Source organism: Papaver somniferum, chromosome 3 (assembly GCF_003573695.1).
Source record: "Papaver somniferum cultivar HN1 chromosome 3, ASM357369v1, whole genome shotgun sequence".
In the NCBI taxonomy this organism is placed as follows: domain Eukaryota; kingdom Viridiplantae; phylum Streptophyta; class Magnoliopsida; order Ranunculales; family Papaveraceae; genus Papaver; species Papaver somniferum.
Window position 1 is genome coordinate 151,465,994 of NC_039360.1, and position 14,904 is coordinate 151,480,897.

General features: G+C 34.5%; 1 protein-coding gene across 1 annotated transcript; it reads left to right on the top strand.

Annotated features, from left to right (window-relative positions):
• The first annotated feature begins 7,798 nt into the window (after positions 1–7,798).
• On the top strand, positions 7,799–14,404 carry LOC113361715. Its single transcript, XM_026604860.1, has 4 exons — positions 7,799–7,905; positions 13,595–13,687; positions 13,920–14,028; positions 14,150–14,404. Exons 1-4 carry the CDS (start codon positions 7,799–7,801, stop codon positions 14,375–14,377), a joined length of 537 nt encoding a protein of 178 aa, XP_026460645.1. The 3' UTR covers positions 14,378–14,404.
• The last annotated feature ends 500 nt before the right edge of the window (positions 14,405–14,904 follow it).

Sequence of the window (14,904 nt, forward strand, 5' to 3'; positions counted from 1 at the left end):
TGATGGTTTGTCTTGTATATCCTGTTTCTAAAATTCCTGATGAAGCTCAATGCTTATTTGTCTCTATCCTTTGATCTCTTTGGAGAAGTAGAAATTGCCTGGTTTTTCAAAACACTGAAGAAACTCATATAGTTGCGTTGCATAGAGCTAGAGCCATGCTTTTAATTAGGAAGCTTAATCTGCATATCTCTCCCACTATATCCATTGCTTATTGTGACAAATGGATGCCCCCCTCCTGTTGGCTGGATGAAATATAATACTGACAGTGCCTTTGATGACTTATCTAGGAATAATGGTGCAGGCTATGTGATGAGAGACTTCGCAAGAAAAGCCTCCTTTTGTGCGTCTATATTTTTTGAAGTCAACTCTGCTGAAGAAGCTGAAGCCAGAGCTATTTGGGCAGTCTTGAAGAAAACTATGGAACAAAAGCTTACACACATCATCAGTGAAAGTAACGCTAAGAATCTCATCGATTAATTTACAGCTAGCAAGTTTGATGGTGATTCTAGAATGATGCTATATTTAAGGATATTCAATTTTTCTCTTCTAGTTTAGTTGCTTGTTTGTTTACTTTCAACCTCGTTATTGTAATTCGGTTGCTCATGAACTTGCTCAATGGACTAAAACTCACAAGTCCTTTATGTACTGGTATGTTCCTCCAATCTAGCTCTTGTCAATAGTTGAGGGGGATATTGGACTTTTTGAAGGCCGTTGATTATAAAAAAAATATACTCCGATATATAAAAAAATAGTTTGTTATCTTTTTATTTTCACAAGTACCATCCACTTCATCATTGGCTCATTGCATAGAACACAGAAAATGCGTTATATGTCCATAACCCATTAAAGTGTGGGCATAAAGGACATGTAAAAGCTTGTTGCTATTAAAAGGAAAAAATATGTGGGAAAACCTGATTGTTTGATGTTACTGTATTAACAAAAAAAAAAAGTAAACTCATGTGGAAAAAATAATTGATTTAATTTAATGAGTTTGGGTGTATCCGTGAATTATAACGTAAATGAACTTCATACATGCGGATCGAGGACAAGTTAATCAGTGGATTGTCAATGAACTGCATATATACTTTCCTCTCTATGTGTGTCCCAGAAGTATACGGAAAATTATACGTAGATCGAGAACATGTTAACCCATGGATAATAGGTAATTACCATCATCTCGGCCACTTTTGGGTAACCCATGAGCTAAATCACTGCAACGAGGTTCTAACATTAAATGTGTAGTCCAATTTTATGCACACTCCTTTAAAGAATGTGCACAAAACAAACTATTCCAATTGGTTGGTTTTGTTCGACCGTTAAATATTTATCAATTTTCTTTTAAAATTTAATTAAAATCTAAAGACGACATATATCCTATCCGAAAATATGGTGATTACAATGCATGAAATAGGTAAGTATAATAAATGGGTATCTTATTTATTTTTTTAGGATTTAACTTGGAAAATGCATTTTCTATTTAAGATGCATATTTATCGTGTTCTTTCTTTTCTAGTAATTTTTTTTTCCAAATTATCCTAGTTAACTTTTGACGAACGAGTTAGATCAAACACTGCCCTTGTCAGTGGCTTGCCAATGTAAAAACTCATTTGGCGTTCACATAACTGCAACCCTTTGCGTACAAGAAAATCAATTGATTGGATGCCAAATAAAAATCACGATGATATTGGCATCATCAAAGCTACCTAGGTTAATTAAGAAAAATAAAATGGCATCATCAAGGCTATCTAGTTTTTTTTGATAATCATGATGATATTGGCATGATGATATTAGCTTAAAATTAAAAAAAAAAATATACACTGATTTACATGTTGATGGCTGCTGATAAGAACAAATAAAATGGATTCTGGAAGAAAAAAAATGTATCATGTTGGGGTTCAGTATAACAACCATGTGATTCCTTAGCAATAAACACTTCAACAATAATAATCGGCAACATTTCCAAGTTTTTAAACGAGCTTGTTCAGAAGCTATTTTTAAGCAAACACAAGCAACACTCTTCAACAATCCAAACAAGTGATGCACGTGAAAACTGAAACTGGATCCCTAGACCTAAAATTAACAGAAAGAAAAACTTGCGTATTTTTAGTTTTGATGTATTTTAAGATAGAATATATATTATTGTCGTTTTTAGATTTCATTTAAATTAAAAACAAAAATTAATAACATTTGACGGTGTTGGTTTACACCAACCAATACGAACAATTTGTTACGTGCACACTCTTTAAAGGAGTGTGCACAAAATTACACTCTTAGATATGGTGCGAGAGCATATGATTTTTTTTTCTTTTTTTTTCTTCTTTTACAGTTGTCATGGTTTAAAATCAAGGACCATAACGATTTTCCATGACCATCGTTGATTTTACACCAGGATGATTTTTTCCAATAATTGCAATTTTCCGATTTCTAACCTAAATAAGACAACTAAATCACTGCAAAAAAAAGAGTAAGGGTTTTGAGTTTACCTATCTTTTAATTTGCGCCATATGTTGTTCTCTTTGTTGTGGTTCCTTTTCTGATTCTACGCTAAAAAGTATACTGAAAAGTGGGCATTTTTTCAAATAAGATCGATTTATGTTGATATTTATATAGATCGATTATAGTCTTAGCAGTTAAGAAACCAAAGACTACATAATCGGTTTATGTAAACATACATACAATCGGATTCTAGCAAAAAAAAAAAACATACATACATACAGAAAAACGATTATCTCTTCCATGCTATAATCGGTTTATGTGGGCATTAACTTCAACCGGTTCAGGTTAAATTTTCTTCGACCAGAAAATACATTCAGGACAATCGGTTGACGTGTTCGAGAATATCGACCGATTATCAAAGGAATCGGTAAATATGAGCATGAACAACAACCGATTATGGCTAAACACAGTAACCCAAGATTGGGTTGCAATTGACGATGTTTAGTTTGGTTTTTTATTTTTAAAATAGATGATGAAAATTCCTTTAGATCGATGGACGTATAGTTAAAATCGATTGACGAAGTTAGATTTTAATTTTATTTTGTGTATGAAATGATTTGAATAGGTTTTGATTTTAAAATGGTTTCAAATTTAAAGGGATAAGGTTTAGGATTGAATCTAAAGACTTAAAGGCCTAGACAAATAAAGCTCCCACGTTGAACGGTGAGGAAACCCTCTCTTCCTATTGGTCGAAATAGGTCTTTTTTGAGTTTTGTGAAACACCCGTTTTGGTAAGGAGACTTGGTAACATATGATTGGTTTAAAACAATAAAAAAAAGAAACCAAATTCAACTTGGAATTCATGACGTGACAATATTTAGGTGAGGACACTTACCGTGTTTGGAAAAAAAATCACAAATTTAGAAGGAAAAAAAACTAACTTACCGTGTTTGGAATTTTATGGAAGTCCAAATTCAATTTGGAGATCTAGTAACTACTATATTATGACTTTTTTTTTCCAAATTATTAATATATAAAGGGGCAAAAAAATCCACATATTTTTCTGTGAAAATAAAAGGAAAAATAAATAAAATCTGCACATATTCTCCACCTATTTAATGTATTTACCCCGCCAGACTAAATCAAAAATACATCACCACGGGGCGGGGGTGAATCCCCACGCACACCAAATCAAAAATGCATTGGTACGGGGCGCGGCGAAGCCGCGCGCACACCAAGTTAAAAGGAAAAAATAAATAAAATCTACACATATTCTCCACCTATTTAATGTATTTGTCCCTCCACACCAAATCAAAAATACATCGTCATGTGGCGGGGCGAAGCCCGCAGAAAACATAAGCCCGATACGTAACACGGGCACAAGTATGATTTTAACTTAAGATTTTTGTTATAGGTAAAGCTAAAATGGATTGGAGAAAGATGACTTTTGGTCAAATGAAATTGATTAAGGATCAACATGGGTGGAAATATAAAATTCTGTTATCTTCTCCCTAAAGCTTTTCTTTCTTAATAATCTTCAAAACTAACCTAACACGAAGTTATTGTTAATGGTGATTGTGGTAGGGACCAGGGATTCGGGAGAAGATAGCTAATAATTGGGGATTGTTTCTCTATTTCCCCCTTTATTGACTGCAAGTCAATTCTACATGACCTAAAGTCAGCTGTCCCCGACCATTGTAGCTTTCTCTATAACAAAAATCTAACTTAAAGTCTTAAATATTTTTGTGGTTGGCACCCTGGTGACATCATTTCAATTGTTTTATGTAGGAAATACCAATAGGTCCTACAAGTAATATATTAAAGGGAGTCTAGTCCAGTTGACCTAGTCTACTGTCTGTTTGGTCCTTTTTGGAAATATATATTACAGTTTGGTCCTAGACATAATGATTTGGTCCTAGGGTGACGTCATGGATGATGTAATTGTCATTTTGTAGTGGCAGAAATACCATTTTGGGTCCATATATACACAAAAAAAGAGAAGAAAATATCTTATTTTCAGATTCACATTCTCTCTCTTCTTTATTTTCAGATTTACATTCTCTCTCTTCTTTATTTCCAGATCTAGTTTTTTCTTCTCCCCATTTTTTTTTCTCTGCTCATGATGAAGATGATGATGAACGACGATGTTTTTGGGCTCTTTTTTATCTGCTAATGTTGTTGTTGATGATGATGATGATGAAGACGATAAAGAAGATGATGATGATGAAGTTTTTGCATTTCCTTTTAGTTTTTTGTTGATTTTCTCTTGTTGTTGAAGATCAGGAAGATGATAAATACGATGAAGATGATGTTGCTGATGCCAAAGACGATGATGATGATTTAGTTTTTGAAGAAGATGTAGTTTTTATGTCTTTTTTTCGTCTCTACTGTTTGATGTTGTTGTTGAAGATGATGAAGATGATGAAAATGATGAATACGATATTGTTGGTGATGTTTTGAAGACTACGATGTTTGCTGCTGCTGTTGAAGACGATAGAAGAGTTTTTATATGGAGTTCATTTCTGGAATGAACTCTGTTTTTTTAGCTTTTTATATGGAGTTCATTTCTGGAATGAACTCTGTTTTTTTTTTTAGCTTTTTATATGGAGTTCATTTCTGGAATGAACTCTGTTTTTTTTTTAGCTTTTTATATGGAGTTCATTTCTGGAATGAACTCTGTTTTTTTAGCTTTTTATATGGAGTTCATTTCTGGAATGAACTCTGTTTTTTTTAGCTTTTTATATGGAGTTCATTTCTTGAATGAACTCTGTTTTTTTAGCTTTTTATATGGAGTTCATTTCTGGAATAAACTCTATTTTTTTTAGCTTTTTATATGGAGTTCATTTCTGGAATGAACTCTGTTTTTTTAGGTGATTTCTGAAAAAATAAGTAGAAATTAACAGGAGTTCATTTTGAAGAATGAACTGCTACAAAAAAAATAAGTAGAAATTAACACGGAAGGGTACTTTTGTCCATTTAATATTTTTAAATAATTATGGACCAAACAATAAAGACGTTTCCCCAAAGGACTAAACAGACAGGAAGCATCAATCAATCGAAATGCCTTTTCTCAATATCATCTTTTCACTTTCTTGAATCTATTTTCATTTATGTCGCTCAGAGCATCCACAGTGGGCGAGTATAACCAAAAATTTGGGATGAGATCGTAACACAGTGGGACGGAGTAAAGATCAAATCCCAACCAAAGATCAAATTCCAGACCAAATATGGTCGCGACCAAATCCCAAATTCTAATATAGTCGGGCGTAAATTTAAAGTACGCTTGTTGCTGGGCGTAAATTTAAAGTACGCTTGTTAACGGGCGGAGATTTAAATTACGCCCGATGAAATTTTAATTAAATAAAAAAAAAAGAATGAGGCGGACTTTTAAAGTCCGCCTGTTAAAATTTACAAAGAATGGGGCGGACTTTTAAAGTCCGCCTGATGAAATTTTAATGGGGCGGACTTTTAAAGTCCGCCTGATGAAATTTACAAAAAATGGGGCGGACTTTTAAAGTCCGCCTGATGAAATTTTACAAAATAAAAATGGGGCGGACTTTTAAAGTCCGCCTGACGAAATTTTAATCATGTACCGTTGCGTCACAACACGGACTAAACCCAAATTTTGGTCTTTTTTTTTATCTTTGATCTTTGGTTTTGATCGCACCACTGCAGTTGCTCTCATAATCAGTGAACGCAAGCATTGACATCAGCTGCCAGAAACTGTAATAGAAATTATTTAAGAGCATAGGGTCGGCTAGACATAATTGACCGAAGTTGTTTAGGGTGGACCAGAATTCATTAACTCATGGATTTATATCACCCATACTTTGAAACAATATTGTCATTCGTAAGAGTAGTTAAGAACAAAGATAACGAGAATTGACTGACTCTATGATTTAGGATCGACCATCACTGAATTATTGTTTTCACTTTGAGTCGACTTGACCAGGAAGACTCTAGAATAAATAAAAGGAAGTATGAAATGATGGGGTCCATCATTTATGATCGATCCTTAAGGCCACGATTGATTTCATTGTGGCGACACTAGACGCTTTAAGTCAACCAAAAACATCACAGTGACTTGGAGTTAATATGTACATAGAAAATGATGAATTCAGTATGTTTTGATCATGCACAAGGTTTCTACTAACACCCTTGATTATCTACGCACTATCTACTGAATTACACACACTCGACTAGTGTTTGAGTAATAATTGATTTGGTATAGAAGAAAAATGAAAAAAATACAATCTTACAGTATTGAAAAACGTTTAGTTACTTACTTTTGCTGAGTTATTTTTGGATTATGAGTTGGATTTGACTTGATCTTTTTTTGGTTATATTTAGTTATTTTTAAAATAAAATAAATCAAAATTTTAAAAGTGGTATCTTGGTTGCATTTAACCCAATCATGGGTTGCATTTAGTTACTCCCAATCAAATTACAGCTGTTGACGAGTTTTTCTTCTTACTGCTACAAAGGTCAATCCATATTTTAAGCCACATGGGGAAGTAACCCGTAACGTGAATCACTTAACTTATTAATGACTAAGTCATTTCTTTGGATCGTACTGTTTTTGTTTTAGATTGCTTTTGACTATTAAGTAAAATAACTATTCCATATATGAAATTGATTAACAAATCATATATATCAAATGCTAATTGACATTGTGCAGCCAGCGTGTCAATACACGGAATAGACGATGTTAACTCCACGCATATTCCAGATATACACGGTGATTACTACCAAGAAATGACTGCCTGAAACTGATCGAAAATGATTTACTCATCCAAGAATTTACATCGCATTCTCACCGTGTGAAAGGATGTGAGAGGATGGGTGGGGTCCATTTTTGCCCCAACCCTATTACAATGTACCAAACGTTGTTTTGGGTCCGTGCGATCTCTCACAATGCATTCGCGGTGCAAATTCTTCCCTGGGTCTAGCAAGATTGGAAACTGAGAATCATTCATGGGTGATTAGGCAGAGAAGAAGAGGAAATTAGGATTACTTACTATTGCATATGATTAGAAAACATAAAGTATGATGACTTGGATCCAGCTCACACGATATAGGAGAATTTCAACTAATCCTTTTTTCAGCCAAACATGTGGGAGGGAGCATATAACTATAATTAATTGAATCTTAATTAGGAAGTAAATAAATCAGAACTTGTATTAATGGTGATCTCTTCCTTTATAAACACATACCTTTAACTACCCTTTTTGAGCATCAAAAATTAGAGTCTTCTAATCATAATTCATTTAAAGTTCAAGATATCCCTTTTAAGAGACTTTTCACTCATCATATAATTCATTTCTAGAGAGACAGAGAGAGGGCGAGAGATTATTATATCCAAATGGGAATTATTGATCAACAACAAGTGGTGGAGGTGCTATTAGCAAATAATAGCAACATTCCCTCTTTTCCATTGTTATCACTAAACCATGTATCTTATGTTTGTAAGTGTTGGAAAACGATTAATAAAAAAATAATTTTAATAAAAAAATAATTTTTTAAAGTTTTAATAAAAAATTATAATTTATTGTTTTATTTTGTGAATGAAACTTTTTAGTCCCACATCGTGGAGTTTCCAATTTTTAGTAGTTTTAAGAAACTATATAAAGCTTTTAGTCCCACATCGGGGAGTTTTTCTTCTTAAGTTGTATTTGTCAATTATATAAAGAAATTCACTACTTTTGTAAAATCTATGGGAAAGGGGTTGCTCTATATTTTAGAGGGACACCTAAGGAAAAATATTTTATAGCGGTTTTTAAGCATTCGCGATTTTCCTTAACGGTTTTTTCGGAGTTGCCAAGCTCAAGTTGAGCATCTACTACATATGCTAGTAGTAGGTGTATTAGGGTGTTTTATCCTGGAGATATCCGTCCTGTGAGGGCTATAGCATCACTCTTGAGTGTAGCCGGGCGCTAATGTCTTAAGGACAGCGTGTTGAACACGTGACTCACTCTATTTTCCAAAGTTTTGCCTTGTTGCTGTTGCGGAGATACGGGGAGCTTGTTCGTTTCGTCAAAGCAATCACTTCCATTATAAAGGAGCTAAGTATCAATAACTTTTGCTTATTTGATTTTTCTTTGTTTTTGATTATTGCACCCAACAATCTTAAGACATTAGCGCCTGTAATAATCGAAAACGATTGATTGGTTTGTGAATCATGGATGTTAATTGTGGAGTGAAAAACAAAAACGAATTTCTGGTCAGCTGTAGAGTTTCAATTTTATCTTTTAATATAGAAGGAATTTCGATGAACCCTTTTGACACAACGTAGTAGACATCCTGATAGTTACCCGCGTAAAATTTCAGAATTTTTGGAGTTGTACAAGTATTTGTTTGATATTTTACAAAACAGAAAAACGTTTCTGAAAAATTCTGACGAGCAGAAAATTGTTGTTAACTAAATTAATTTTTGTGGGGGTAACCATGAGTTTTTTGAAACGCTGATTCAAACGAAGTTTGTATATATAGATGTTATCTTCAAAACTCATATTTTACTTTCTGATTTGGAATTGTGATTTGTTAATAAAGGTGTCATCTCCGAGGGACATGGCTAATAGCCGCATGTGGTTGGAAACAAATCTTCCAAAGATGGCAAAGGTGAGAACATCGAACGCAACTATAAGCATGGTCTTCATGATAAAGGTATATTTCGTAAACCTGAATCCAGAATTACTTTAGTTAAGGGTGAGTGTTATGTTTGTAAAATTCCTGGCCACGCGGCAGTAAATTGTAGACAACATAAAAACCTTAATAAGTAGAAAGTTAATGCTAATTTAGTTGAAACAAACTAGAACGAGTTTGGTGGCGTGATGTCGGAAGTTATTTTAATAACCAATGTGAGAGACCAATAGGTGGACTCTGGAGCCACCAAGAATGTTTGTTGAAACAGAGACCTGTTCACCTCCTATCATAGGATAGGGGATGTCGAGAAACTCTTATTGAGTAACTCATATGCAATAGAGGTTGCATAAAAGGAAAAGGTCGAGCAGAAGCTCATATCTGTAATATTCTCACATTGAATGAAGTTTTCATGTTCCGAGAATATGCGAAAATCTTGTATCTTGTTCTGTTGTAGATGGAAAAATATTTAAGATCTTAATTGAATCTGGAAAACTTGTTGTAACTAGGCAGTGATTTTTTAAGCAAGAGTTATAGGACTTTGGGTCTATATAAGCTTAACGGAAAAACTGATGATGTGAACGTAGTTGATTCTTGTGATATCTTTGTGTGATTGATTGTTTTACGTGGTAGACTTGGAACCGTAAACTTATAAGTCAATGCTTAACTGGCTAGCATAGGCTTCGTACCCAAATTTAGTTTGGATTTTGAACACAAAAGTGAAATCTGTGAAGAATCAAAATATGCTATAAAATCTTTTAGCACAAATGTTCAGAGTAATTCTAAGCCTTTAAATTAATTCAGTTAGGCCTAGTTGACATGAGTTCAACCCAAAACCACTGTGGTAAAAGATGGTTATAACTTCCGTAGATGATTGTACGAGGTACTATCTTGTATACTTGCTTAGGATAAGGATGACGCCTTAGAAGCCTTAAGATGTATAAACTTGAAGTTGGAAACCAATTAGAAGCCTTGAACATAACAACCGTATCCTTAAGGAGATGATAATTTCCATGTTGATTAGTTCAGGATTACCTGCGGCCTTGTGGGGGGAGGCAGTCCTCTTAACTAGTATATCCTGAATAAAGTACCCTTTTAAGAATCAGATGAAACTCCATATGGTTTATGGAACGGTAGATGACCTTCTTATGAATGTGTCAAAGTGTGGGGGCGTTTGACTAAGATTGTAATTCCTCTTCCTAAAAGAACTAGATTGAAACCAAAAATGTTGATTGTGTTTTCGTATAGGGTATATTGAGTATACTTCTACAAATAGATTTTTGGTTGTGTGTTCTGATTTTTTCTGACATTGGTGTGAATATTATTACGGAATCTAGGGATGCTGAGTTCTTTGAACATGTTTATTCTAAACCTGTACCTCATTAGAGATGTGTTGTTGATCCCCTAGATTTATTTTCAAATAGTCAGAACTTATTTTAAAGGAAGATGAAGTTGATGTTGAGCCTAAGAGAAGTAAAATAATTAGACTTGAGACTTCTTATGAAACCGACTTCATAACATGCCTAGCTTAGTCTGAGCCACAGACTTGTAAAGAAGCCTTGATATCTACTGAAACCCCATTCTGGTAAGAAGCTTCATTTAGTGAAATGGACTCAGTCCGTTGGAACCAGACTTGGGAGCTTGCTAGTTTACCTCCAGGTTGTAAGACCATGGGATGTAAATGAGTCTTTAAGAGGAAACGATAGGTAGATGAAACTGTGGAAAAATATTAAGCTAAGTTGGTAGCTAAAGGCTATAAACTAAAAGAAGGTGTAGATTTCCTTGATTCTAATTCAATTGTGACGGAAATTACTTCCGTTGAGATACTAATTGTTATTGCTGCCATAAAGAACGTAGAGATACATCAGATGGATGTTAAGACAGCTTTTTCTAAAACCGTGAATTAGGTAAAGAAATTTACATAGATCAACCTGAAGACTTTGTAGTGAAAGGTTGTGAATACAAAGTTTGTAATTTGAAAAATCTTTGTATGGTTTTCAAATAAGCACGTAAACAGTGACATGGAAAATTTAATCATGTGATAATGGATAGTGGATTTAAATTAATGAATCTGACAAGTATGTTACAAGTAACTTGTTAAGGATGTCTGTGTAATTGTATGCTTGTATGTTGATGATATGCTTGATACAAACATAGATGTGATCAATTCCACTAAAAACATGCACTGAATGAGAACATTGACTTGAAAGACTTGGGCCCTTTTGATGTAATCTTAGGGATGAGGATTAGAAGATAATCAAACATTTATAAGTCTTAGTCGTTCTCATTATGTTGAGTTGTGCTTAAGAGATACAATCAGTCTGATTGTAAACCTGCTTGTACTTCGTACGATTATTCTTGTAGTCTCAAGAAAAATAAGGGTAGTGGAGTATCTTAACTTGAATACTCAAAAGTTATAGGATGTCTGATGAATTTAATGAACTGTAAGAGTCCAGACATTGCCTATATTGTGAGTAAGTTAAGTGGATATAATTGTAGTCCAGAGCAAGAGAATTCAGATGCACTGAGTAGAGTATTATGGTACCTAAAATACTCTTTTGATTTATGAAAGGTATCTTGTTGTCCTTGGGACTTTATGATGCAAACTGGATAGTTGACTCAGAGGAGTCTAAGTCTACGAGTGGATATGGTTTCACTCTAACATGTGGGTTTGTTGTTGGAAGATTTCCAAACAAACATATCGCTCAATTCATTATGGAATCTGAGAGTATTGCGTTAGATAAAGCATGAGAGGGGGCCGAGTGCCTAAGATGATTTTTAGAAGACATTCCTCTTTGGCATAGGCCTGTGCCAGCTATATCTATACATTGTGTTAGCCAAGCTATAATAGTTAAAGCTAAGAAATAACTAATCTCAATCGGCGTTATTTCCATTGATTGGATAAAGTCCAAGGAGAATATCGCGCAATCTTTGACGAAAGGTTTGTACAAAGAGATAGTTAAAAATGCATCGAGGGGGTTGGGGCTTAAGCTCATATATTAAACTTGCCATGAAGGATACTCAACCTTGCTGACTGGAGATCCCATGATCAAGGTTTCGAATGAGACAACTAATTTGTGGTGGGTAAAGGTAAACACTATCAGAGATTTTCATTCTCTGTCCCTTCCCTATGGTGTAGACGTGATAGTGTGACTGCATGTGGAGGATGACTTTTTAATAAGTCTTAATGAGTTCTATAGTTTCAATTTAAGATTGAAGTGGGGTGTAGCAGTAACACTCTTTATGGAAACTCACCTATCATCTATCTGAATGAGGAATGGGTCGCTTCCTGTGAGAATATGAGCTGATTCTCTAGAGCATTCTGAGAAACAGGATACGTCCAGGGCCAAACGGACAAAACGGCACGAGCTTGGCAGCAATCTTGGAGATATCACCCGTGGTTGTTATCACGAATTACATCAAATGCTAGCAGTTCAAGACATAGTTCACTGTCTCTAGCAAGTAATTCTGGTAATATCTCACTAAGCAAAGGTTCAAGACCTCATGGACACCTCTGCCTAAAATGGTATTTCCTGCGTTTTTTATGTGATTTTCATTTTGATGGTTTTGGTATTACTGGAACTTAGGACCTAAAGGTCACTAAGGGTTCACTAGTTCATGCTTTTTCACTTTGGTGAAAGATACCTATAGTCTCACCATGTGAGAATTAAAGATGAAAGCTCTCAATACTATTATGATTTATGCAATCCATAGTATGACCCTGGGGTCAACACACTTTTGTGTGAGGGAGAGGACGTAGAAATGACTAGTATGATTTCAACACTTGCACGATCAGTCTGTTTGGATCGTGAGGTTGGGATGTTTATTTACCAAGATCTATCTGTGTTTTCATGTTTTATTGAGTTTTCATTCATGTGGGGGATTGTTGGAAAACGATTAATAAAAAAATAATTTTTTAAAGTTTTAATAAAAAATTATAATTTATTGTTTTATTTTGTGAATGAAACTTTTTAGTCCCACATCGTGGAGTTTCCAATTTTTAGTAGTTTTAAGAAACTATATAAACTTTTAGTCCCACATCGGGGAGTTTTTCTTCTTAAGTTGTATTTGTCAATTATATAAAGAAATTCACTACTTTTGTAAAATCTATGGGAAAGGGGTTGCTCTTATTTTAGAGGGACCCCTAAGGGAAAATATTTTATAGCGGTTTTTAAGCATTCGCGATTTTCCTTAACGGTTTTTTCGGAGTTGCCAAGCTCAAGTTGAGCATCTACTACATATGCTAGTAGTAGGTGTATTAGGGTGTTTTATCCTGGAGATATCCGTCCTGTGAGGGCTATAGCATCACTCTTGAGTGTAGCCGGGCGCTAATGTCTTAAGGACAGCGTGTTGAACACGTGACTCACTCTATTTTCCAAAGTTTTGCCTTGTTGCTGTTGCGGAGATACGGGGAGCTTGTTCGTTTCGTCAAAGCAATCACTTCCATTATAAAGGAGCTAAGTATCAATAACTTTTGCTTATTTGATTTTTCTTTGTTTTTGATTATTGCACCCAACAGTAAGTCTGTAGTAGAATCAGCTAGGTTTTATCAACAAGTTCTTGGTTTTGTGCTTATTAAGAGACCTTCTTCTTTCAATTTTGAAGGAGCTTGGTAAGTACTTATGTGAAATTGCATTATCATTTTGTAACCAAAATCTTATGTACCGCCGGCTCAATGAAAGTAGTTAATTTTGCGATTATTATTCATGTGTTGTGCCAATTAACCTTTAGTTGTTTTACTACTAATAAATGAAGGAAATGGAATATCATCAAAAATTAAGTTATAATTTCCGGTTTATATCGTTTTGATGGACATTTTTGCATGCACATTTTAATTGATGTAGGTTGTTCAATTATGGGTTTGGGATACACTTGTTACAGTGTAATTCTGTTGACGACCTACGCGCAAAGCCATTATTCATTAATCCCAAGGATAATCACATCTCCTTCCAAGTAAGTATATTTTAGTTGGTAAATCTTTAATTAGTTAAGTTGATTTTATGCTTGTATCATTTGAGACATAACTAATTGGATCAATTTTAATTAGTTATTGTTTAAACATAAATCATGACAGTGTACAGACATTAGTCTAGTAAAGAGAAAGCTTGCAGAAATGGGCATGAAGTACGAAACAGCCATTGTGGAAGAAGGAGGAATCCGAGTTGATCAACTTTTTTTCCATGACCCCGATGGTTACATGATTGAAATCTGCAACTGCGAGAACCTACCGGTCCTTCCGCTGTTGGCATGCCCTCTAAAAAAGATGTCTGCTTATAATGAACCCAGCAAGTCATGTACGTGAAACCCAAGATGCTTTCTTTCTATGCAATCTCCCTCTAATTGGTAATGAGTCTGTATGTTTACCTCATCACTTCGTGCATAGGTAATAGAAAAATAAATATATTTTTCTATTACAGTGGTTCTGCCCAGATCGAGTGCTTAGACCACACCAAAACCGAACACGGAATTCCTCTCACGGTTTTTTTGTTATGGGTCCCGTGAGTCCCGCGGAGAACAACATGGGGTCATGGTTTTTGAAGCTTTTGGGGCGGTTTTTCGCTGTTGCGGTATTTTTTTGTTTTCCGTCAAACATTTTTGTTCTCTAAAACGTAATTGTAGCAAGAGACAGACGTACAAGCACGCTGATGCGACTTTGATTAGTAGTAATAAATTAAAGCCACATTGAAAATTAAAAAACTAAAAAAAAGAAGAAAAAATAACGTGTATGTCACTCTTTTATTTTTGAAACACAAAATTTATTAATATATTAAAGGGTTATTACGAGAGAGTACGCGATACTCGAAGATTTAAATACAATCAGACCTAAAT

Excerpts from the sequence above, each read along its gene's own strand:
- LOC113361715 (XM_026604860.1), top strand. The coding sequence starts at position 7,799 with ATGGGAATTATTGATCAACAACAAGTGGTGGAGGTGCTATTAGCAAAT. Across the intron at positions 7,906-13,594 it reads CATGTATCTTATGTTTGTAA|TAAGTCTGTAGTAGAATCAG; the intron begins GTGTTGGAAAAC and ends TGCACCCAACAG. Across the intron at positions 14,029-14,149 it reads ATAATCACATCTCCTTCCAA|TGTACAGACATTAGTCTAGT; the intron begins GTAAGTATATTT and ends AAATCATGACAG.